The sequence below is a fragment of the Ambystoma mexicanum genome, chromosome 6q, assembly GCF_040938575.1.
Source record: "Ambystoma mexicanum isolate Mex_15411 chromosome 6q, UKY_AmexF1_1, whole genome shotgun sequence".
Classification (NCBI taxonomy): Eukaryota; Metazoa; Chordata; class Amphibia; order Caudata; family Ambystomatidae; genus Ambystoma; species Ambystoma mexicanum.
This window is the reverse complement of record NC_090937.1, coordinates 1,564,007,277-1,564,034,114: the sequence shown is the minus strand read 5'-3', so window position 1 is coordinate 1,564,034,114 and position 26,838 is coordinate 1,564,007,277. Positions and strand designations below refer to the sequence as shown.

The window sequence follows — 26,838 nt, the reverse complement described above, 5'->3', positions numbered from 1 at the left end:
ATATGCTGACCTGTGTATTTCCTAAACTAACAAAAAAATGCACATCCTCATGAGTATCATTTACAAAAAAAATATATATATATATATTTTTAGAAGCCTGGCAATTGTCCTCTCTCAACGTCCCTACCAAAATACTGCATTTCATACAATACCTTCTGCTAGCTTCCGGCAAAAGCCTGCAAACTTGGATTTCTCAAAAGTCCTGTACAGATGGGGCAGGATACCGAGACGATCAGAAACCTGCAAGAACACACAAACACAATGACAACAAATACACACCTCAGCAGAGACCGCATGTGGCAGGAGGGGAGGCAAGGGTACAAGGACACAGCCAATGATTTGCAAGCTTTCTCGTCAAAAAATGAAAAGCAAACAGCCAGGCACGAAATTACTCACCCTTTTCATTCTCTTTATGCACACGGCACACCATGTGTTCCTTGCCAGGAGTCAGTTATTACTAGCCACCGGCTTGTGCATATTTATAAAGTCTCGCATCATATTGTCACGGTGGATAGGAAGTGAAACAATGCCTTGATCCTGTAAGGGCACAGCCGAATGCCTCCTCTGCCTGTGGAAGCCAGTGTTCCACAGCTTTCCGGTCATGGCATGGCCTGTCACTTTTAGAACACCCACAGCATAGAAAGTTGGGCCTGCCGTACTTCGCCCAGTTAATCCCCGCTGCTCTCTACGTACACGGCATAGTCTCGGGAGGATAGCTCAGGGGCAACGTGCTCGCCCTAGAAGCAAGACGACACGGAGCAACACAGGTTCGATCCACGGGTCCGCGCTTAGACACCTCTGGGTATTAAGCGTGTTATAAATAACCAATGATATTTTTTTTTTGACATAGCTGAACTTCAATACAATTTAGTATGATATAAACTCACATTTTTTATAACAATAGACAAATAAAACGAAAACATCCCGAATTACATTTAAGATTTACAGAACATAAAATGCGATGCACTACCAAGAACCAACTACAATTACAATCGATGGCATTGGTGCCAAGCCATGAATGAGAAACAATGAATAAGTGACTGCCCACTTTGGGCCAGTCTTCAATAGCAGTGAGCTATATGCCACTTGACTGTTTTAATGCCATCCACAATACACAGTTTAGCTCAGAGCCATCAAGCCTCAAAGAGGGCAAACCATGTTCCTGAGGTCTAGCAACCTTGGTTGGCAAATTCACAAGCAATACAATGCGACCTTCAGATTATAACTTGTTTGAATTATGTTAGCCTGAAATAAAGAAAAAGATTAAAAATGATGTGGTCAGAGACCAGTCTTCTTTTCTTATTCCCACACTTTAAATACTACCGGTAGACTCGGAAATCCAGATCACTTCCTGACCACCACCTCTCGTGTGCATCACAGAACTACGGGCAATGTCATTAAACGCTACTACATTTTATGGTCAGTAAAACATTCCAACTGTAAAAGAAGCAAATGTTACTTTTAATCCCATTTCTACATCATGGACATCATCATTACATGCATAATAACGTTAACACCTCTGCCCAGATGTGGTATCTCACAATACACATCGAAAAGAAAGAAAACATGCTCTCCTTTTTTTAGGTTTGGCTATTGGGTGGTGCTGAAGTGCTACCTATAAGCCGAAACTATTGCACTGAAGTATAGCTCAGCGGGGGATTACACGCGATTAGGGACACACAGCATGTGGGGGCTATTTACCCAGCCACTGGCTGTCCCTTGCCATGCTAATCCCGATCACAATTCCTACTCGCTAGCCCCTGCTCGCCAAAAACACTTCCTCTCGGTGTCTCTTTGAGCCAGCTCTATCAAGCAGTAACGTCAAACCTTGCGCTGACGAGGGTATTGCTAAGCAGTCTGCTGTGACTTATTTCATAATTGCCACTGTAAAGTGTTAGGGGAATTCTCCATCTAGGGCTAATTTCCCTCACCCAGTGAGTCCCCCAGCAGCTTTGCTGGATTTATGGAGTTTATTTTTCCACCTGGTAAGAGTGTACATCCTTTTTCCACTCTTACATGTGTTTTGGCCTATGCGTTTTTACTCATTGTGTGATCCTGGGCACTGGAGCACACTACTCCAGGTGCCCCTGTTCTTGTATGGGTTACACAGCACCTTCAGTGTAGTAACCCAGGGTTGTCTTTAAGACTGCCCTCTGACACCATTTCACTGGGGCGGACTACTGTCCCCCAGAGAAAGGTAAAGTTGCCATTTACTTTACCTAGGCACTTTTACCACAGACCCAGTACACCCCATCTTACATGGAGTACTGGAAGGGCTAATCTGTACCCCTTTTCTGTCTGTACCTCCCTGAGCATTGTTTTGCTCTTTTAACATTTAGACTTGGCTGGTGGCAGTGGTATCTACCCTTACTTTTCTACCACGATTATAGTAGATAAACGTGGTAATCCTTATGGCTATTTTTGAAGCCTTAAGCATAAACCCTCTTGACCAAATTGTCTTTCTTTTGGCTCCGGTTGGGTTTATTCGCCATTTCTTTTTGTTCAAGTCCTTGTGTTTTACTTTGCGCAGCAAACTTTGTTCGCCTTCTTTGTTCATCGTCTTTTGGCGGGCTTCTGCATAGAAGCCCTTCTCTTGGCGCCCGGGTGTCTAGGTAGACTGAATGTGGGGAAGGGGTGTAGTCACCCCCAGCACAGGGTATCCTAGGAAACCCAAGTCGCACTTTGCCATGATTGGCTGAGGTGGTTGTCCCGGCTGGACAACCCCCATGCTGCGTGATTGACAGCCAGGCTGTGTGAATGGGGGTTTTGCGCATAGAAGGCAGGTCTCTTGGGCTAGAAGTCAGTCGCCACTGGAACTACAAGGAACCGAAGAGAAGCGGAGAGAATGACGGCTGCTGCAACTACCCCGTCCCGGTGAAGCCCTGCTGCAGTCCTGAGCTATCTAACCTTCAACGACTAAGAGAAGATCCAGTTTGGAGTCTTCTTTCCTTGAGCCTGGTGGGGATAACCAGCTCATCTTCTTCAGCCAGAGGTCACCCTCGTGGTCGAAATCGCTGCACACTGCTGTAGTGGTCCGGATTGCCACCTGACAAGCCTCTCCTGTTTTTAAGGAGCACACCTTTTATTCGCTGTCGCTGCTGCCGGCTTCATCCCTGTGTGGTGCAGACCCCCTTCAGACGCCGTCCTTCACAACGAAGCTCCAGAAATCGTGGGTTTGCGGTATTACCAACAGGAACAACTGCCAGGGCACCAGCTGCACCATTGGAATAAGGTACTGTGTTCTGCTTGGGGAAATTGGGTGAACTCCTTTTCTTCATCCTCAAGGCTTGCCCTGGTCTTCTCTCCTTCTTATAACTTTTGCTTCTGAACATTGACAATATCAAAGTACTCTTGGCTACACTGAATCGTGAACTGTCTAACGATGTGATCTTCGGCAACAGGTCTCCGGTGTCACTTAAACCTGGCTCCGGCCCTTTGACTTTTGAACTCCTGTTTCTGAGTGTTTCTCGATCCTGTCTGCCTAACCTAAATATTGCCTGTGATTTATGCCTCCAACTCACTCTGGGTATCTCAAGTTCTAAGTGTGTTTTTGCCCCAGTAGCATTTGTCAAAAAGTGATCGCAACCGTATCCGCGGTATCGTGTTTTGTTCATAACACTGGTTCATTCAAACACAGGGTACTCAAGGTACTTGCCTTGAGAGCTGCCCTCGGCATTAATAAGAGAGATCATATCTCAACCACTAGACGCCAACAGAAATGGCTCTCTACAGACAACAAAATCAAACTAAAGTTGGCCTCCCTAACCCATAAAGCCCTCAACAATGCCGCCCCCAGTTATCTGATGGACAAGGTAAAGAGAAAGTCCTCCATCCGACAAACAAGAACCATCAATTCCAACCGTCTGATAATCCCCAGATTCAAACTCTCCACCATTGGTGGGAACAGTTTCCCGGTGAAAGCTGCCACGCTCTGGAACTCTCTGCCTCACAACCTAAGAGCTGACCAACCATACTCGCACTTTAGAAGACACCTCATCAGTCACCTTAACTCCAATAACTCTTGTATTTAGCTGCACTTTCCTACACCTATGTATAGATAGTGATACTCTTGTTCGTGTTTCTGCCTTCGCCTCTAACAGCCCCGCACACTTCTGTACACTTACCTCCTGTATAGATATTGACTTTTAATGTTTGAAGACTTGTATACCTCTTATTCCTTATTACCTCTGTAATCCTGAATATTCTTTTAGGTTTACCCGCCTCTAACAGCCCTGTACATATCCGTATATTTACCCCTGCATAGATATTGACTTTGTATATATGAAGATTTGTATATTTTTTATTCCTGTAATTCTGATTATTTTTATTACTACCTCAAAGTGTATATTTCTGCAACATTGTAAGCTTCGAATTATCTTTTTGCTTGCGCCCTGTTGCCCCTGGGTAAGGTGCGCCATACAAATAAACAAACAAACAAACAAACAAACAAACAAACTTACCTTGAGACATACTGTACAAAGTGAATTGGTCAGTTGTAGTATATTTAACGTGTGGTTTTGTTTAAAGTTTAATAGAAGTGTTGTGTTTATAACTGACGGTTTAAAAATAAATGTACTTATATTTTTCTACCTAAAACCTTGAGCCAGTGTTAGCTTGAGTCACAGTAATTGTGGTCCCTTTGTGTAATCTCTGCTACTGCTCTTATACTCTTGAGATAAGTCTGGCTGCTCCGCTACTGCTACCACTATAACCTAGTAGTACAGGCTTGTACCAAAGGTAAAACTTGTATTGCCACCTGTAGTTTTAATTGTGTGTAGTGGTCCCTAAGGGCACTGCACAGGATTCTGCCTAACATAAATGCGTTACTGGTGTACAAATAGTAACAAAGTATCCCTTCAGCCACTTGAATTTAATCTGCTCCATGCACTGAAGTCATGTTAAAAACAAGCACTGACAAAGCCAACTCTTTTGTCTTGTGCATATGCATTAAATAAAGATTTTCTGGCCACTGTTATCATATGCAACCCCTCTTATTGTTCTGTCTCCGATTGGCCTAAACAGATTAATCGGGGCAAAATAACCTATGACGCACACTTCAGCAGGCAATACTGCACGTATCAGTCAATGCTGTATGTGCCAAGTCACAGGTCCCAATATGCACCATCGAGGATCAGCTGCCACTACAAACACTGCCAATGCACTTTCCTTCAATCCCTGGCACCTACCGAACTACTGCACCTTGTCTGTTCACACCCTGACCATCACAGCGTGAACAGCTACGCAACACGGAACAAAGGGAGGACAGACAGCGATCCTACTAGGCCAAGTGTCATTCAGATCGCGCAAGTGTGTGGGAAGGGGGCAGGGACAGTGCAGTACACTGCGGCCAGCGGCGAGCATGTGGCAAGTGCCGACATCAGGTGTCAAGGGAACAAGTCAACCCTGACTTAATGCACGGACACCAAGCCATAGCCGCATTCTTATTGCACCTCTTTGCCACTTTCACTACATGAAATAAGTAAATGCTCTACCAAGTTACCAATCCTCGGAGAAAACTAGCAAATCTCAATTTTAAACATCAACGTAGTTCATTCATTTCAATAAACCATTTCTCGAAACAGAAGGAATCTTGGACAGAAATATCTACTGCACGTTTGGGATATCATTAATGGTCAACATATCTTCCAAGAACAATATATCGCTCAGGATATAAATCATCGGGAATATTGCCCCCCCCATTCGTGCCAAGAATCTCTTATACATAAACAAAGCGCAGTCAAATAGTTCCTCGGTTATACACACAAAAAAGAAGGCTGACATTCTCCAAATGTCCAGGTTGAGCTTGCACACTCAATCAACACAGAGCTGTTATGTCTTTCCAAATCCATTATTCGACCCAGCTTGGCATATATGGTTGGTTATGCTACATTCCAAATTATATTTCAATTTCATTTTCAAAAGGTTGTGGTTGATGAGATTTCTTATCGTCTTAGAAAACTTCCACCAACCATTCGCTTGGAAGATTCTTTTCCTGCGCTCACAGCTAAAATATTTAGATTTCATTGCAGGTTTTATTATTTAATCTGTAAAGAAGTAATTCACAGAAGTTGTTGGTGCCACAAAACCAAAAGCAGCCATAGAACCTCCTCTTCTGAATAAAAAATAATAGAAATGATTCATTAGTCCAGAATAATTATTGATCTGTAGCAGGACTTCTTTGGCTCTCTAAGATTTTGGAACGGGTGGCCTCATCTCTACTTCAGTTGTTTGTAGGATTACATTTTCTATTCTACTGCTTTCAATTTGCCTGTCATTCTCAACATGACACTGAGACCGCCTCACTCACTGTCTTGCATGACATTCTTCAGCAACCAGACAACAGTGGCATGACCCGGTTGGTCAAGCTCGACATATCGCCCATTTTCCACACAGTCAATCATGACATCTTAGTTCAACGTCTGAGATATGTGGTATCATTTCTACCCGCGCATCAAAATGTTTTTTGATCGTTCTTATATGAAAGGACACGAGAGGTGAAATTAGTGCCATCTCTGGCCCCAGGTCCTGCTCGTATCATATGGGGTACCGCAAGGATTGCAATTGTCCTGTGTACTTTTTAATATATATATATTAAACCACTCTATTTTTATTAAAGGGGAAGTGCACTAAAAAATGTTATTGTCCCGATCGTTCGGGCATGTATTTTTAAGCATACTGTAAATTGATCTTAACATTTTTTCTTTTCCTATGCATCTTACCTTAGTTTTCCTCACTTTTACACATGCGAAAACAATGGGTTTGGCCACGACCATCTTGTGCTAATATTATCAGTTGAGGCATCGCACTAACTTCAAGGGCGCTCGCCGCAAGAATGCAGACCGCCCATCCCTGAAGCTGACATCACTAGACGCGTATGGCCCTTTTCACAACAATAGTGCACTTCTTGTGTCAATGTTCTCTGTGTGCAAGCTATTGAAGTGTTACCATGGAAATGGCAGGATGCCTCTTTCCTCAACAAGTATAAACAGACCCCTTCTCATCAGACAAAATCAGAGTTGCTTTTTCAATCGTTTCACTATATTTTTGTCGGCTGGCCTGTGACTCGTTTCTGCTCTGTTCAGCTATCTTCATAGTAGGAAGCACCTGCGAACAGATACTTACACTAGCAGAACTGATTTCAATCGTTACTTACGTTTTATAAAAACATGTGTCTTAACAATACAGCCCTACCAGTACAAGCCTGAGTATTCTGAGAAGGAAATATTTGAAAGAGAAAGATGCAGAAATGATGGGGAAATCGAACGGTAGTTGGGAAGATGAGCCTGAGCCTAGTCGCATGGAAGACGCTTCCACCTGGTGTACCTGCAATCATTGCGAGGTCATGCCAAACGAGGTGGAGAACTGCTGCTGCCAAGAAAACTCTGGATGCATGGCCTACATATCAGAAGAAGACCCACCACCGCTATGTGTTACCGAGCTGCATGACTTCAGGGCAGCTTGCCTCACAAGGTCCGTGTTGAGGATTATGACGGTGCTTATGCATGAACTTTGCGCAACAGTTCGCCGTCGCAATCCAAGTAACGAGTAAGTGTACTCTAGATGTGATGTCATTTTGACCACTGAGACGACTAACATTTCATGTTTGTCTCCTAAATTATCACAACTTTGACCGATCACGGACTAATTAATTTAGGCTGCAAATGGAATATATTTCTCTCACTTTTTAGAAATCATTGTTCATCGCTTACGTGTCTTAACTAAAGAACAGTATTTCTCTGTGGCCCAAACTGTTAAGGATTGAATGGGTGTTCACCTTTGTAATGTGTGGAGACTTCAAAGCCCAAATTCATTTTTCCATGAGCTAACTTTTGTAAGGGCAACTAAGCCATAGAATTTAGGATGTGTTTTCAAGTAAGGGTGGTACACTTATCAGGTTCATTCAATTACAGTATGTATGTTTCTCTTCCACAGTGGTACAGGCTGGCAGCCTACAGCTCGTTTACATGGTGGCTTTATGGGTGGCGTGGATTCCTCATTCGAAGAGTAATACTCGCCTGTGTCGTTGGAGCCATTCGCGCCAAATTCCCCAGTGAGAGCTGACAGTACAGGGGATTATTACATACTGTGCTGCAACCTCAAGTATACAATTTGTTGTTCGTTTGTGCCATCAACATCACCAAACTAAATAAAATACAAATGAGCATATATGACATTTTTCAGTGAATCAAGAACACGCTCACTCGTCCATGAGGGACATGAAAGAATGGTTGGTGCTATTTTGCGCTCACCTTGTCCGCAACAATTCATCCCCCCTCTATTACATCCCACTCTGGTACTGGGTGGGTGGGAACGGCCAAGGTGCCAAACACCATGTACAATGCAAAGAGATCCTCCAGACTCCACTCTTCAAGACCCAGCTCCTGCAATCCACATAAGTTTGTGTCCCTTCAGCAGTGTTCCGGGCCTATTGCGCTCGCCTCATGCCCATTCATCCCCCCTCTAGTATCAATGGCAGTTAGCACCTGTGCCCATGCGCTTGCAAGGGGCCTGGGAGGATGGGAACGCTCAAGGAGCTAAACACCATGTACCTATCAAAGGGATCTTCTGCGCGGTGACCATTGTTCACATAGCCTCCCCAGACCCAGTGTCTCCAAGACCTCATCCCTGAAATCCACAAAAGTTTGTGTCCCTTCAGCAGTGTTCCGGACCTTTTGCACTCGCCACATGCCCATCCATCCCCCCTCCCGTATCAATGGCCGTTGGCACCTATAAACAGGGTCGTACTGGGCCATATGATTGTCCCGGGCACCAATGAAAACGTGGCGCAGTTTAAATTCGCTATTCATTCCTTTTTGGGCACAGTTTTATTTTTAACCGATAGGTGAGTATTTTAATGAAAAGGTGATGCGAATTAGGCATTTAAAATAATATATATTCAAAAACAGTGTTCACTACTACTAGCTAGTTAATGAAGTAACTCATAAAACTAGGACACATGGGCCAAAAAAGTAGGCCACTTTCATTAACAAAAAAAGACTAATACGAGCATTTTGCGTTAGGAACAAGTTACTTACCTGTAACTGTTGTTCTCCAGCATGGGTCTGGCATGGATTCACATGCTCATGAATATTCCCCGTCGTCAGGCTGGGAATCCTCGGTAAAGAAAAAAACCAGTATCAGTTTCGTTTCTGATCTGTCTTTCGTAGTAATAACCAATCACTGGTCTCTGCGTCATACTGACCACAGCCAATGACTGCCCTCTACCTAAGCACCGCCTCTGGCAGCCATCTTCAGATTTGGAAGCACGTGAAGTGGCAGTATGACCAAGTGAAGAGCCGCAGAGGGGTAGGCGGGAGGGTTCGCATGTGAATCCATGCCAGACCCATGCTGGAGAACAACAGTTACAGGTAAGTAACTTGTTCCTTCTCCAGCATGGGGTCTGGCATGGATTCACATGCTCATGAATAAAGAATACATAGCAGTACACACATGCACAACCACGGGAGGTGGCAAAGGCTCAACATTAAGCATCACATCAACTCAACATTAAGCATCTTACCTCCTCACCAGGCTCACCTCAGGCGAACAGGTTGCGCAGCACTGCTTGGCCGACCCTGGACTCCTCCCTGGAATCCCGGTCGACGCAGTAGAATTTCGTGAAGGTGTGCGTCGACCTCCACGTAGCAGCCCTGCATATGTCCAGCAGGGGCACACCAGATAGGAACGCCGTGGTAGCTGCGATCGCTCTGGTGGAATGGGCTCTCGGACGGCCAGGCAGCGGTCGGTTTGCCAACCGGTGACAGCACATGATACAGCCGGAGAGCCATCTGGAGATGGAAGCCTTCGAGAGAGCCTTCCCCTGATTGACAGGTCCAAAGTTCACAAAGAGTTGTGACGTCTTCCGAAAACCCTTCGTGCGGTCCACGTAGAACTTCAGCGCTCTAGCTACATCCAGCGAGTGCAAAGTCCTCTCAGCCGGCGATGAAGGCGACGGGAAGAACACAGGTAACACCAAGGGTTCGTTGAGATGGAAGTCCGACGGTACCTTGGGCATGAAGGAGGGGTGCGTCCTGAGCACTACCCTCGTGTCGTGGAAAGTCAAGTACGGGGCCTTGCAGGAAAGGGCCTGGATCTCTCCCACTCGTCGTGCGGAGGTGATGGCCACAAGAAAAGCTGTTTTCCACGATAGAAACTTCAACGGGGCCGAGTGCAGAGGCTCGAACGGAGGTCCCATGAGCTTGGTCAGCACCACGTTGAGCTCCCACGCCGGGGCCGGAGCCTTCACCGGCGGGAACGATCTGAACAGTCCCTTCATGAACTCTTTCACCAGACGATGAGACCACAAGGACGTCCGCCCCGTGGTTCTGGTGTATCGGGAGATCGCAGCAAGATGAATCTTGATGGACGCGTGTGCCAGACCAGCTTTGGCCAGCGTCAGCAGGTACGGCAGTACTTGGGGAGCCGTAATCCGTAGAGGGTTAATCTTCTGTGCGTGGCACCAGACAGAGAACCTCTTCCATTTGTGTCCGTAGCATTTAAGAGTCGAGGACGCCCTGGCCTTTGCAAGAACCTCTCTGCAATCGGCCGGTATGTCGTATCCTCCAAACTCTAGCGCTGCAGGAGCCAGGCCTGCAAGTTCAGCGACTTCGGGTCGTGGTGGAGGATGGCGCCTCCTTCCCTGGAGAGTAGATCCGCGTCCGCCGACAGCTTGATCGGCGGGGACGCTGACAAGTCCAGAAGGTCCGGGAACCATATCTGCCTCGGCCACGCAGGTGCGACGAGGATCATCCTGCACCGTGACCTCTTGAGCTGGTTGACGAGCCAGATTAGCAGAGGCAAGGGAGGGAACGCGTAGAGGAACAGGCCCTCCCAGGGGAACGAGAAAGCATCGCCCATGCTCCTCGTCTGGGGAAACCTGATGGCGAACCTCCGGCACTTGGTGTTCGTCGCCGTCGCGAACAGGTCGATCTGGGGTGTGCCCCACCGTCGGAAGAGGCGATCCACCAGATCCTGCCGTAGTTCCCACTCGATGGTGTTTTTTATCCCTGCCAGATGAAACGGCACCAGAAAAATCCCTTGGGCGACGGCCCAATGCCACAGGTCCTGCGCCTCCTTGGACAGCGCTGGGGACCTGGTTCCGCCCTGTTTCCTGATGTAAAACATGGTGGTGGTGTTGTCGGTGAAGATCCTCACCACCTTGCCCTTGAGGGACGGAAGGAAGGACCTGAGGGCCCAAAACACTGCACGGAGCTCCAGGACGTTAGATATGCAGGGACTTCTCCGTCGGGAGCCAGAGTCCCCTTGCGTGCAGATTTTCGGTGTGCGCTCCCCACCCTTCCAGGGAGGCATCCGTGGTCACAGTCTCCTGGTGGGCTGGGGTCTGGAAGTCCATGCCCGCCGTCAGATGCGCGCGGGTGCCCCACCACCGTATCGCTCGTCGGAAACTCTCGTCAAGCTTGATCCTTTCCTCGAAGCTGCCCGTCGTCTGGATCCAGCGCGCATCCAGGAATTCTTGCAACGGGCGCATCCGGAGACTGCACATGGGAATGAGGTAGATGCAGGAAGACATCATCCCGAGGAGGGACTTGATGGACCTCACTTTGGCCGCGTCGGCCACCAACATCCGTTGCACCTTGCCCAAGATGGTCCTGGTCCTCTCCTCCGACGGGGAGGCCAGAAGGGACACTGTGTCGAGCCTCGCTCCCAGAAACAGTGCGACTTGCGCGGGCACCAGGTGGGATTTGGCGTAGTTCACGGAGAATCCCAGGTCCGTGAGGAGTTGGACGGTCCTTGCCGTGTGGACCACGGCGAGCTCCCTTGTCTTGGCGCGGATGAGCCAGTCGTCCAGGTAGGGGTAGACGTGAATCCCCTCGCGGCGCAGCTGCGCCGCCACCGGTGCGAGGCACTTGGTGAATACCCTGGGTGCCGACCGTAGTCCGAAGGGAAGGGCTTTGAACTGGTAATGACGCCCTTGGACCACGAATCTGAGGAATTTTCGGTGCCCCTTTAGGATGGGAATGTGGAAGTAGGCATCCTCCAAATCCAACGACGATAGGAAGTCTCCTTCCTCCAGCTGACCCAGGACGTGCTGGAGGGTGACCATCCGGAACTTCTGCGCCTTGATGAACTTGTTCAGACGTCGCAGGTCTAGGATGGGGCGCCATCCTCCCGTCTTCTTCTTCACGAGGAAGTATCTCGAGTAGACTCCGGAGCCCCGAAGCCTCTTTGGGACGAGTTCGATGGCGCCCTTTCTGAGCATCGCCTTTACCTCCAGGAGAAGTTGAGGGACGTGAAGTTCTTTCCTGGCCACGGGGGGGACGCGCGGGCACCTTCTTTGAAACTCGAGCGCGTGGCCCCGGGCCAGGGCGTCCAGCACCCAACGGTCGGTGGAGATGGACTCCCACATGCTGACGAAGCCCGCCAGCCGGCCTCCCACCGGGGTGCTTCGGTGGGGGCCCGACCCCACGGCCGGTTCAATCCTGCTTGGACGCGGCCTTGCCGCCTTGACCTCCTTGGCGACGACGGCGGGGTCCTCTAGACTTGCCTCGTCCTCTGTAGGCCTCTTGCGACGACGAGCGGGCCGCTTGACGGTAGGAAGCGAAACCGCCGCCGGAACCTTTGGAGGCGCCCTTGCCTCCGCCGCTCCGAAAGGGCGTCCGTCGTTGCAGGACTCCAAGGGCCCGGGCCGTCTCAGTATCCGCCTTGATGGCCTGAAGGGAATCGTCCACTGTCTTCCCAAACAGGTTGTTCCCGTCGAAGGGCATGTCCAGGACTCTGGTCTGGACGTCCTGCCGGAAGTCCGTAGCTTTGAGCCATCCACGACGTCGAAGGCAAACGCCGTTGCCCAGCTGGCGGAACCCAGTGTCGGCGATGTCCGTCGCCACGGTGATGGCGTGGTCCGAGGCCACCTCACCTTCCTGCAGGATCTCAAGGGCCTGCGCCCTCTTGTCGTCCGGCAGAAAATCCAGCAGGGGAGCTATCTTGTACCAGAGCTCCCTGTCGTAGCGGGCCACGATAGCCAAGGCGTTGGCCGCTTTAATCGTCGTCGCTGCCGACGAGATGACTCTACGTCCCATAGCATCCAATTTCTTTCCCTCGCCGTCCGGCGGGGAAGTCGATGTGGAGGCCGCACCCCCCCCCGCTTTCTTCCTGGCTGCCGCGGAGACGACGGAGTCCGGGGTAGGCTACGCCCGGAGGCATAGGGGGGCCGTGTCCGGGACCCGGTACTTTTTCTCGTACCGGTCTCTTCTAGCTGGCGTCGTGGAAGGGTTCTTGAGGAGGGAAAGGCCCTCATCCCAAATGTCGTCCAACAGAGGCACTGCGAGGACCGTCTTCCTCTTGGCCTCGCGCCGCTGATAAAGGAAGCCTTCCTTTTTCTTCTCCTCAGGGCAGAGTTGGAAAAGCTCGGAAGCCCTGGAGATCATGGAGTGGAAAGATCCGATCTCGTCGGGCGGAGAAGCCCTTGTGGGAGGCGACGATGGAAAATCCTCGTCGTATGCCTCGTCGTCCGTACCCGTCGCTGCCGTGTCAGTCCCCGTATCATCCCCTCGGGTGGACGGGGAGGAGGGCTGGAAGGGGCGCGACGGTTGAAAAGGAGGTGGTGGATGGATCCTTCTTTTCTTGGTAGGGGGAACACCAGAAGGTCCCGGTTCTGGATCCCCCGACGGGAGAGGTTCCTCCGTCGGTAACGGTAGCCTCGTCCTTATCTCGGAGCATAAGGACTGTATGGCCAACAAAATGGCCGCCGAGTTGTCTTGCGGCGCTGGCAGAGGGGAATCCGACGGGCGAGCAGGGGCCCCGTCGGTATCCTCGACGATGTCGTCGTCACCTGCGTCGGGGTCCATTCCGACGGGCTGGCCTTCTTCCACGCCTAGGCCGTGGCTTAAGACCTCGATCAGCTCCTCTTCTGAGGTTGAGGCCGAATCTACGACGACGCCCTGCCCCCCCTTCTTCTTCCCCACGGAGGGTTTCACGGGGGTCCTATCGATGGGCACAAAGGAAGACTCCCTCCGAGGAGGCAGGGAGATTCTGGGCCCTGAGGTCGCCACCACTGGTGCAGCCACCACAGGCTGAGCCAGGGCCGCCGCGACCGTTTCGATAGAGGGCTTGGTCGGATGGATCAAGGCCTTCACCACCTTAGGTGCGCTCACCGCCTTATCCTTGAGGGAGGGGGCACTGCCACGCTCCTCCTCTGCCTTAGAGCTCGACCGGGGCCTCTCCAGGAGCTTCGCCGGGTGCTCGGCCTTCCTCTTACCCGACCCAGAGCGTTGGCTCGTGGTTGATGGTGCGGGGAGGGTGCGCCCTGCCTGGCGCCCGTAGAGCCCGACCGTTCGGCGCTCCCGGTGCCAGCGGACTCGCGGTGCTTGGCCTTATGTTGGGCCCCCGTCGCCGGGGCGCCCTCAAAGGTCTTAGAAGACCGCTCGGATTTCTTCTTCTTCTCGCCAGACGGGCTCTTACCCTCCAGCCAGTTGGCGAGACGTTGATGGCGGTCCTTCATGGTCCGTTCCGACATGTTGCCGCAAAACGCACAGTCCTTCTCCACGTGCGTCTTGTCCTCATGAAGGCAGTAAAGGCAGAAAGAGTGTTCGTCCTCCTTGAAGACGTTCTGCAGCTGGCATCCAGGGCAGACCCTGAACAGCTTTCCGGGCGTCGAGCTTCCCTTCTCCTGGGCCATCTCCGAGACCGGGCCTGAGAAGCTTCTGGAGGCCTCCGAAGTGTAGCTCGACGAAATCTTCACCCTTGAGGGGCACAGATGAATCCGACACGGGTCCCCGTTGATCGGATGTAGGATCGGTGGAGCTTGAGGCTCTTTTGACCGAAAGAATCGAAGTTTTTTGTGAAAAGCGCGAAAAATAGCACTAACGCTCGAGAGCAATAGCACGAGGATCCCAACACATGAACGTGCGGTAAAAATCTGAAGATGGCTGCCAGAGGCGGTGCTTAGGTAGAGGGCAGTCATTGGCTGTGGTCAGTATGACGCAGAGACCAGTGATTGGTTATTACTACGAAAGACAGATCAGAAACGAAACTGATACTGGTTTTTTTCTTTACCGAGGATTCCCAGCCTGACGACGGGGAATATTCATGAGCATGTGAATCCGTGCCAGACCCCATGCTGGAGAAGTGTTACAACCCTGGCCCTGTTGCCCTATAGGCTGTACGAGCAAGCCTATTCCTGTGCGCTCGGAAGGGGGTCAGGTGGGTATGGCATATGTAAAACGTTTGCTATCAAAGGCTGAGTGGATGTCAACAAACATGTCACACATTCACATACACACCCACTTTTCTAAGCCTTTATAAACACCTTTACATTTAACAGGAGAACATCTCTGAGATCTACAAGGTATCTCGTCATCGTACTTCCTGTTCCCCGGATAACTGTTACACGGCTACTTGCTCCCTTGCTTGCTGAATCGGCTCATTTGTTGGTCCAGGTAAGGGTAGGTCACCTATTTACTTTTCTATGTCATCGATCGCTGATCTCAAAGTTTCTATTTCCACGTCAGGTACCCAGTATTGTAATGTTCATTTATCTCAAAGACTTCACCATAATATAATGTTTCAGGTACTTTGATCTCGGTAAATAGCACATTGCATCACTGTGCATTGGAACAGAATAGAATATTTCATGGTCCATGTTTGCAAGCATGGTTTCCTTTTGATGCTTGAAAGTTCATTCAACGGACGAGTAACACGTTACAATTTGCGGTATATCAATCAATTCTATACAGGTTTTCTTTCTTTAAGTAAAACAAATATTACAGTCAAAGCTGTGTTATAATTCCTTCAATCACATGCATACAGTATTTTTTTTAATACAGATTTTACAGACTTTTGCGGGAATGCCTTCATGTTTGTGTTTCGGTTGCTGTTCTGTGAACTATGCCAAAAGTCCAGGCACAGTCCTGCATACATTCCAGAAGGATACAGATTTAATAAGAAAATGGATTATAAATTGCGGTGTTACAGTAGGCGAGATTGAAAGTAGTGCACAGGCTGTCTTTGAAGACATGAGGGCCAATCGATTCCGCCTCTGCAGCCTGCACTTTACCGATGATATGTACGAACAATCAAAGAACACAAAAAAGAGTCGACCCAGAATTCTTCGTAAATTGTTTCCAAATGCAATTCTACTCAATTCTGGCATATGCTGGCTCAGGTGAATCCTTGACGATGAATTGGTTATGTTTGTTGGTATGTAGGACGATGGTCTGCATATATAAGTATTCTCTATGACCTCTCCATTTAATTAAGGTAGTGTAATGAAAAAAGGTCACTTCATGAACGGATTAGAGCTTTCGGTGTATATTTACTTAAAATTTGTCTTACTAAAGTTTCCATAGTTACCAGATTCTATTGAATTTTAAAATGTTTTACTTTACTACATCTGTCCCTGCTTTCTGGAGCCTCTTAATAAATCAGTGAATTGTGACCATTAGTAAACAATGCCATAGTGCCCTTTAAAAGTCGTATACTGTTTTTAAAATCTGGTGCTTGACATATCCCTTTTTTTCGTAGAGCACACTGAGGAAGCACAGATCCTCACAAGTGATGAAACCACTGCCGCGTTTAGTATGCCAATGGTGAGCCCTACCAACATGCAGAAAGGGATATTTTCGAGTGTTGGATCTGCCCACATATCTATTACTACTTTTACTTTTCCCCTTGTACTACTTTCTAGCAATGTATTGAAAGAGGAGGAGCGAGATTCTGCAATAATTACTTTTCTGGAGTCAACATCAAGCTCACTCGCCTATCAAGCAATTAAATCGTAATGGTTCTTTACGAGAATGTGTAATGGTTGGAATGTTATAAAAAATAAAAAAATGTATGCAGAATATCGGTTATTTACACTAAGTGGCATGCATGGGTGTCTCTCTATATGTACCATCGCCTGCATCTCATTGTTTCAGTTCCATTTTGCTCTTTTCATCTGTACTAAAACAAGTACTGTGTTATACGGGGATGCTGGAACTTCGACTACAATCCCTTCCTCCTTTGCTACAGGTCCAGAGTATGAGGTATGCATACTTACAGTTCCCTTGCAAGAATGAAAGTAAATCCTACAAAGGACATTGAGACTGAAATGCATGTATCCTTGCACTGTTTCAAACTTTTCTGATTATGGTCCTAACGTTATACTTACTCCCTAACGCAGAATAGATTAAAAAACAAACATTGCAAAGCAGACTACTTTTGAAGGCGACATTACAATCACTATGTTTTGCACGGTGATCTCAGATCAAGTACATGTACCATCTCGGAAGGTTACCAGGTGAAGTCTGAAATGTATATTATGACCAAATAACGTACACTGAGGGTATGTTCATGATTTCGTCCAAAATGACCGGAAAAAATACAGAATGCGTGATTTGGCCAAATTTCAGCAGTTCGAAAAAATGTCAAACGGCCAAAAAGTTCTGCAAAATCACGCATTTGGTGCAGGGGTCTTTGGGGAGTCCCACGCACCCTTGCTCACTATATTGTGATCGGGGGTTCAAGTGGTGTCCCCCGCAGCCTTCACAAAAATACATTTTTTTTTTAACAAAATGCTGCAGGGGTGTCCCCCGCAAACCTCGCTCACTATGAGCGAGGGTTGCGGGGTACACCCCCCGCAGCTGTCCCAAAAAATAAATAAATAAAAAAGGAAAGGACTCTGCGGTGCCAGTTCCCGATCACAGAAGTGAAAGGGAACAGGCGTTGCAGGGACCAGCGAGATGGAGGCAAGCTAAGTAGGGGGTGTGGCGGGGTGGGCAGCGGTTTGGCCAAGTCAGGAATGTTCAGGGGAGAAAAGGCCGAAGGTTATTTGGAAAAAATAATCGTCTTTTTTCCCTCAAACATTCCTACCTCGGTCTATCAACCCCAAACCATGTTCCTTCGAATGTTCCATTTGTGTTGCGACAACAAACCTTATAGTATATGGTTCTTTATCATTTCAGTGCTCTGAGCGATAAAAGAATTTAATTTCCATTACGATAGACATTTTTTTTTAATGAATATTCTATTCACGGATTGTACCCTAGGTGTGGAATTAGAAGAGGCACATGAACCAGAGGTGAACATTAACTAATATTGAATACAATTGGACATCACATTGCATTTGGAATAAATGTTTATGTTGTAATGTTTTCAAGTTAGTCAAGTTTGTTCTTTTTGTAGATATGTACATATGTTTGTGTGAAAATGAAAATGTTTTTTTTTATAAGGTTTAAATAAAGCCAATTTCTTTCAGCTTGATGGTGCGGTGGGCAAAGGGAAGCCCACCGTTTCGAAGCAAATTAGGAAAAAAGGGTAAAGAACGAGCAAGTTTGTTTTGGAGAAGTTTTTAAGCAGATGTCTGATTCATATTAGGTTTTTAGTTTTAATATGTTCTCTGCTGTATGTGTGCTATACATTGAGCAGGTTTTTCTACACATCTGTTAGAGGCCCATAATTAAGAGAAGTATAAAGACTCAGTCAACAAATGAAACCAAAGATGTTGCTTGCCAAACAGATTTCCCAATGGAGCTACTACGATTTGAGGCACAGCGTGCTCCAGTCAATAAGCAGACTCGTGATGCATATGTCCAGTGGCCGGAAAATAAATGGAATCTCACCTGCGAAACGTACAAAGTGTCCATGGACCATTGCTACTATGTTTCAACTCGACAAGATGAAAGTGAAGACAATGAAGATGCACTGCAATTGCTAGCAGACCCCTTGACACAATCCACACCCTCTAAAGAAGTTCCACCCAAGAAACATTCAATATTACCCATATCTCCAATTCATGTGCAAATATCACAACCTGAACTAACAGAGGCTGAAGCTTCAATGCAATTGACTGAAGAATTTGCTTAAGATCTCGACTTCAGTTTGCCTAGTTTGGGGAAATTGTCCACCACCGTCGAGTCACAAAACACATTCATGACAGACGATTGGCTGTTAAAGGAGCAAAAATACATTGACGTCGACAGTTGCCTGCTAGAGATTGTACAAATGCTGAAATGTGTCCATACATTAAGAGGGAACATATGCAGGGAACCATTGTTAAATGTGTCTTGTATATTATTATATATAAAAATCCATGCCAGCTGTGTCCACCTCCATAATACATTTTCATGGTCCGCTGAACCGATGCTGGGCAAAGTGCCTGCTGGAAATCTACTATGTTCAGCAGCTTTACTTTTCAGCGGGTCGACTTTCAGTAAGATTTCCAGTTTCTGTCAATTTGTGCGAGTGGAGTTCCTTGCCCAGTACTACAAATATCGAAGGGAATTCTTATTCCCCGCTATTAGTCAAGCCTTATTAGTCAAGCCTTGAAAAGGGAACAGATGTCAATGGACAGTACATTCTCTGGCAAACGTTTCAGGTTAGCTGGCGACGGACAGTGTGACGGTCCTGGATTTTCCGCAAAGTACTGCACATACCACTTTCAAGACATGGAGTTCGGTGATCATGCAGGTTTCTGAATGTACATCTTCTGTGGCCATGGAGAACCATGGTTTCATCAAATCTGAACATCAGGAATCCAAGGGAATGCAAATAGACCTGATAGCCACTGACGGGCACGTTTCAATAGCCAAGGCCATGCAAGAGCAGTTTCCGCACATTTGGCATCAATTTGATGTATGGCATGTTGCCAAATCATTCAATAAGAAAATTACAGCTACTGGCAAGAAGTGGGTGGTGCCATGTTCCCCTCCACACAAAGCACTTGAGAAGATGGTGTACGATAAAACGCTTTCACTGTGTCCATCCCTGCAACATTCCGCGAGAGAACGTTCCCGCGGAATGTTGCCGTAGCAGTAGACCAAGCGGTCGACATACAGCGCTGCTCCTGATAAGGAGCCATCAAAACTGAGGCCCTGAAGAGCCTACACAGCCCAGCTTCCAGGGCATAAGTCCAAAGCCACAGGAGGCCACATGGGGGACCTGGAAGCTTGCAGCGTGCCATCCATGTGCACACCTTGCCCCCAGTGAAGTAACTGGGAGGCCCTGAACTGAACTGTGAGTAGTTCCCCTGCCTTGCATGAGGACAAGTTAACGTTCACCTGTTTGTCATGTAATAAAGACAGTTAGAACCCATTGAATCATCCTGTTGTCCTTAAAGGCCACCACACAAACCCTTATCAATAGATTCTTTATTGCAATTAAACGCCGGATTAGTTTACCAAGATTCTGATATGCTTTGGAAAATTCACTTCCTGGTGCCACGGAAACAGCAAAGTAAAGGATTACTGGGAAAAAGAGACTTCAGTTTCCGCTTTTGCATACTTCAACACAAATATCCGTAGCAAAGCCTTAGGAGAACTGCATAATGCTCCCAGCATATAGACGATAGTTGTGCAACAGTCAGACCAGTGCTAGTGATAACACAGCACTTAGAAAATGGCTGCGCTTAAATCAATAATAATGACGTACCCACCCGCATTTCTTTAATGGCTTCTCTTTATGCATTATAATGGTAATTACCTAGTCACAGGTGAATTAGGCTGATAGGAGTGGGTGTCTTGGGCAAATCGAATGAGCGCCGATTGTGTCTGTATTAACTTGTGGGGACGTATGGTTCTCGTAGCATGCTACCACCTACATTTGTCCAGGGCCTTCTTTGGGGAAGAGAAAAAGCTCTTTAATTATGTGGCCACTGCGCATAGCAGGCCATTACTAAAAACCCAGTTATCTGAATGCGGCGCTGGGGAGTTTTAAATCTATCCGTGATTTATCGAAATAAACAAAACATTTGGTAAATGTATTGTCTATACAATTGTTCTAGATATTCCACCCCACTATCCCTCATGCAAACTATGTGAATAGGGGTCGCGGCTGAGTCCGGCCATACAGTAGAATGCCGAGGGTCGTCCCGCAGCCGCTCCCCTTCTTCCCCTGGAATTGCAGAGCAGTGAAATAACTCAAACTGGCTAACATTGGGCATAGTGGCCCACTTTGACCCAAACAATTGTCCCATACCAGCATTTTGCATTTTTGGGTTTGGGCATTGCCCCATTGCCTTATAGGCCGGTCTGAGCCTGCGGGTACAGCCTGTCCAAATCAGTGCCCTTGACATAAAAGCATTGAACTAAAGAAAACTGCCAGCCCGCTACCTATAAGAAAAGCTGATATTGCATGAAGTACATATGAATTCACATTAAATGACTGCCTAGGGAAGTCTATGCAACTTGTAGGATAGCTCTGCTGTCCAGACCTCTAAAATCTGTGCATCATGAGGGCTAGACCTGCAATCTCAGTACTGAATCTGAGATTGAGGCGTTGATAGCCCAGTACCCACCTGCCCAACTGGATTTAATGCGAAGGTCCATTTGATTGCATTGCTTTCTGCATATTTAGGGGTAGGTGGAGAATGAGTAGAGTTTAAACGAGACCGTATGGTTGTGCGCAGGGGATTTGGGGGGGCAGTTAAAGGTTTGTATTGGCGCTTCCCCTCGTAAACATGCAGCGAGATGGCGCCTGAGGTGTCTTGTATATGATCTGATAGCTTTGCTTGCTCAGGTTTGAATCTCTGAGATTTGTGTAACCCAAAGGATCTGCTGTTTGAGGCCTGAACTTGTAAGACCTGCCTATTCTGCACATTAGCTCTGCGGTCTGTGCCTCACTCCGAGGGCGGTATAATTCGAGGGATAGATATGCTGCATCGGGCCTTAATCTCCGAGATCTGTAAAACACAAGCGACTGGTCTGCAGTCCCAGGCTCGGGCATGCATGATCTGTGCAACCTGCAGGGTAGCTCTGCTGTCTGGACCTGACCCTATATAATCTGCACTTACAACAAAGACTAACCTGCTGCCAAAGCACTAATCTAGAAACCTTCTCCAAGCTTGTAAAGCACGGGCCAAGTAAATGACGCAGTGTCGTATGATCAAAACAAAAGAGGTGATGGTTGGAAAGTTTAGAATAAATCTTAACCTCTGGGCAACCCTCCAGACCATTGTTCTTCGTCTGCCAAGCCATTACAAAAGGGGAAAGACCATATGCAAATCAGGCTTGGTCCCACCCCCAAAGAGGTAGTCCAGCCCGAACTGCTAGGTCACATCCCTTCTGCATGAGATCACAAGCATCCCCAGACATGTTTCAGCCTTGTTGGGCATCATCAGTGAGGAGTAGCTTGGGTCTCTAGGCCCAGCAGGCAAGGGACCCACCTCTGGGCTTGTGTCCTCGTGCAGAAGGGATGTGACTTAACAGTTTGGGCTGGACTGCCCCTTTTGGGGTAGGACCAAGCCTGATTTTCATATGGTTTTTACCCTTCTGTAATGGCTTGGCAGGCTGAAAAACAATGGTCTGTAGGGTTGCCCAGATCTATGCTCTTGGTTATGATTAATTCAAAACCTTCCAGCCATCACCTTTTTGTTTTGCTACAGTCTTGTATGATGCCATTGTGGGTTAGAGGGCCATATTCCCGGGGAATGACTCGGCCACGGTACAATGCGTGGCAGTCACTGGGGTGCAGATACAGCAGATAAGCCCACAAGGCACATTCTCAGGACAGTGAAAGGCGTGGTGAGGGTATGAAGGTATTCCCAGTTTACCCATGGGGAATCCCTTTTTTTGCTGCTTGAATCCCGAGGCCCAATTGTTCGGTAACAGAGAGGGAAAAAAAAGAAGGGTGGCAGAGACGGAAAGGGACTCGGCTGTGATGCTGATGCTATCACTTGACCCAACATCGCTCTCCGCTTACAGAACATACACACACACACACACACACACACACCGAAGGTGATCAGTGTTACAATATGTTTTAATTACAACTCAAAAAGCAGCCTGGGGAGAGGTGCGTCTAAGAAGACAAGTTGGAGGCCAATGAGACAATTCGCGGGGAGGGTGACCCCTCACTAAGTAAATTCTAAACTTACCTCGTTGAGTTGAGGTAGGTACAGGCCTCCTCAACTCACCACTGCTGCTGCCACAATGAAATAAGCTACAAAGCCTGTCTTGCCACGCTGTAGCCATGCCCCCAGCACAGAATGATGTCCCTGGGAAGAAGTGTTTTTTTTTTGGGTGCGTTTACAAGAAATCCCAGAGGAATGGAAACATTCACAACAAGAGACAGTATTATTTCTTAACAGGAGAAAGTGAAACAGTAATTCGACACAAAGACCAGAATATCCTGAGGAACAAAAAATGAACTTTTGAAACCCAAGAACATTCCGAATATAAATTTGGCCAGGCTGATGCCCTGTTAAAGCTATTGTATCAAGCCTCCCATTTCTCTTTTAGTTGAGATTTTTTTTAAAGCGGCAGGGTAAGTTAGCTGGATAGGATTCGGATTGAAGAACTTTATTTTTTTACTTTAATGCAAACCTTTAGCTTTTGTTTTGTTAGGTAGGTAACTTTCCTCATAGCGGTAGGGCTAGTTAGGCTTTTTGACTCTTAATAAAGCATCTTGAGAGTGAACTCCAATTGTTTGAGTCTTTCTTCCGGTTCACCACAATACATTTCTTATAGGAGGGGCTGTATTAACCGTCGCCCAAGTTGAATGGGAGCTTGGCTTACACAGGTTGGTATGATTTGCCTTTTGCCAACAAAGAAATGCAATATACTGTCCATCCTGCTACAGATGATTGTGTTGAGGCAGGAAGATCTGTTAGTTCAAACCACATAATTGACAAATAACTATTCAGGCTTCCTAGTTTCCTTTGTTATCTTCATTAAATACTTGCTCTGTTCACAACTAATATAAGAATAGATCTCTTTGCAGGAGAAAGTTACTTGGAGAAAGCAAGTAACGAAAGAGTGGGAATCAGAAACCACCTTTGGAAAGAAAAGAGGGAAATGTCCTCAATGATACCCTATAGTTGTTGAAAACCACGCAGTTCTCTTCCCCACTCAAGGTCTGTCACTAACTCTACTGGCTGATGAAGTGGCTTCTAGAAACAAATGCTGCTTATATCTACTTTTTGCATATGTACAAGTAGTACAGAAGGGATGGCTGTGTAAATGGGTATGGAATTCTTTTAAAAAAATGTTTTATTGTGTAATCAAAATAAGATTTTACAATACATTGTTGCTTGAGCATTTCAAGAGGCGAACAAGACAGAAAAAGGCTTTGAAATAGTGGCAGGGTCCAACTGAATGCATTGGGTTTTGAGAATATTTAACTATTTAGTGACCACCTTTGTCATTTAGTAGATTGTTCTCGATGTGTTCAATCATTTTGGCCATTGCAATTTGCCATGCAGTTTTCTCGCCTTCTATCAACCGACACCACCATGTGTCCTCCTCGGCCAAGATGTCAAAGCCTGCCATTCGTGATAGATGAACAAGTTACTTTCTTACCTGGTAACGTTCTTTCGATGGGATGGTCTGACAACGTATTCCATATCTATGACATGTAATCACCACAGCTGTGCTGCTTCGGAAACTTTTTTCGGCGTCTGTGTTCTGCGTCGATGACGTCGATGCGCCGTCGTCGATGACCTCCTCCGACGTCATCCGATGTGATAAGTAGGACGCACGACGCCCGTAGCCTCAGTTGTAGTTTTTTCCCCCAGAACGTGTGACATTAGTCAACTGCCAGTCAGACCAAAGCCTTGCGGAACGTAAGCTGCAATCGCAAAAGAAATTCTGCAGCGGGGAAGGCAGGGAGGGAGCGATATGGAATACGTCATCGGACCATCCCATCGAAAGAACGTTACCAGGTAAGAAAGTAACTTGTTCTTCGAGGGGATTGGGTCCTCCGACGTATTCCATATCTATGACAGACTCCCAAAGCAGTACCAGAGCAAGGAGGAGGGAAAGAATTTAGAATCAAAATATAGAATAGCCAATCAAATAGCAGAGCATAGGACCGCCTTGCCAAAGGCCAGATCCTGTCCTCGGATGGAATCGAGGGAATAGTGACGTACAAATGTATGTACTGAAGCCCAGGTGGTTGCATCACAGATGTTGCGAATAGGAACACCCCTCTTCAGGGCAATAGACGCAGCCATACCCCTGGTAGAATGGGCCCGCAAGCCAGCCGGTGGGTCCTTACCCGCCAAACGGTAACACTCCGAGATGGCCAAAATAATCCAGCGAGACAAAGTCTGTTTCGTCACAGCTTGCCCCAAACGCTTTCCAGCGTAACCAATAAAGAGTTGATCGTCCTCTCTGACCTGGGACATGCGTGAAACATAAAAGCTTAAAGCTCTCCTAGGATCAAGCCTATGGAGCCTCTCCTCTTCCTTACCAGGATGCAGAGGAGGATAGAATGCCGGAAGAACAACCTTCTGGGCCAAATGAAATTCCATCACTACCTTCGGAAGAAAAGAAGGACGAACTCTAAGGACAACCCTGTCCTTGTGAAATACAGTCAAGGGTGACTTAACTGAAAGTGCCTGTAACTCACTCACTCTGCGAGCGGAAGTAACCGCAACTAAAAACACAGTTTTCAGAGTTAACAGCCTCAAAGGGCAAGAATGTAAAGGCTCAAACGGAGCACCCATAAGAAACTTAAGAACAATGTTTAAATCCCAACCGGGCACCAGGAAAGGTGACGGAGGGAACACATTAGTGAGCCCTTTCAGAAACTGTGAAATTAAAGGGATTTTAAAGTAAGAACACTCTTCAGACGAGCGCTTAAAGATGGACAGCGCCGCCAGGTAGCCTTTAATGGTACCCACTTGCAAGCCCCTGTGGGCCAAAGAAAGTAAAAAGGACAGAATCATGGGGATGTCACATGCAAAAGGATCCACATTCTGAACTCTGCACCAGTCGCAGAACTTACGCCAACGGCAACGGTACAGAGACTTTGTTGCTGGCCTTCGGGCCGAAAGCAACACCTCCATCACGTCTTCAGGGAGGTCCCAATCCTTATACCTCAACCTTTCAGAAGCCAAGCGTGAAGGATGAGGGATCTGACCTCTGGATGGAGAACCTGACCCCCCTCCCGTGAGAGCAGATCGTCTCGGTAGGGAAGACGACGTGGAGGGGAGATGGACAAGTCGAGAAGGTCCGGGTACCACGTCCTCCAAGCCCACGCCGGAGCAATGAGGATCATCCGGGAACCGCACTTCCGTAACCTCCGCAGCACTTGCGGGATGACGGGGACTGGTGGAAACGCGTACAGCAGCGGGAATGACCACTTCACCACGAACGCATCTCCTAAGGCTCCTTTTAGAGGAAATTCCCGCGAGCAAAACCTTTTGCACTTCCGGTTGACACTGGAGGCGAAGAGATCCACTTGAGGGGTCCCCCAAAGGGCGAAGATCCCCAGGAGAATCTCCTGAGCCAACTCCCACTCGTGAGAGCTCGCGCTCTGCCTGTTCAGAGCGTCCGCCGTCACGTTTTCGTCTCCGGCCAGATGAACTGCCAAGATCGAATCTTCCTGCTGGATGGCCCAGAACTCGAGCTGCATCGCCTCCCTGCACAGAGGAAGTGACCCTGCCCCCCCCTTTTTGTTGAGGTAGTGCATGGCCACTGTGTTGTCCGTCAGGATCAGGACACTCTTTCCTCGCACAGTTGGCAGAAAAGCCTTCAAGGCTAGCCTGCGGCCCTCAGCTCCAACAGATTGATATGGAGCCTGGACTCCGACAGAGACCAACGACCGCTGACTGTCAGCCCGTTGGCATGAGCTCCCCATCCCGTGAGGGATGCATCCGTCACGATCGTCACCTCCGGCCAGGGAAGCCAAAATGGAGCCCCCTTCATCAAGTTGCCTTTGACGGCCCACCACAGAAGGTCCCGGGCGACCGAGGGCGGCACCTAAACCGGGTCCGACATCCTGCTGGAGGACTGCAACCATTGCATCTTGAGTGCCCACTGCAAAGATCTCATCCGCAGGCGAGCCTCTGGCACCAGAAGAATGCAGGATGCCATGAGGCCGAGCAACCTCAAGAACTCGAACGCTGGGAGCATCTGGGCATGCTGAAACTTGTGCACCATCTGCTGAATGTAAAGAGCCCTC

At 47.8% G+C, this 26,838-nt stretch overlaps 1 protein-coding gene across 2 annotated transcripts in view; it reads right to left on the bottom strand.

Moving 5' to 3' along the window:
- NAGK (N-acetylglucosamine kinase) overlaps nt 1-26,838 on the bottom strand; it is a 460,912-nt gene that overhangs the window by 197,663 nt on the left and 236,411 nt on the right. For both annotated transcript variants that reach the window (XM_069632274.1, XM_069632275.1), the window contains exon 7: nt 153-240. In XM_069632274.1, coding sequence (XP_069488375.1) covers nt 153-240 — 88 coding nt within the window. The remainder of the gene's footprint in view (nt 1-152; nt 241-26,838) is intronic.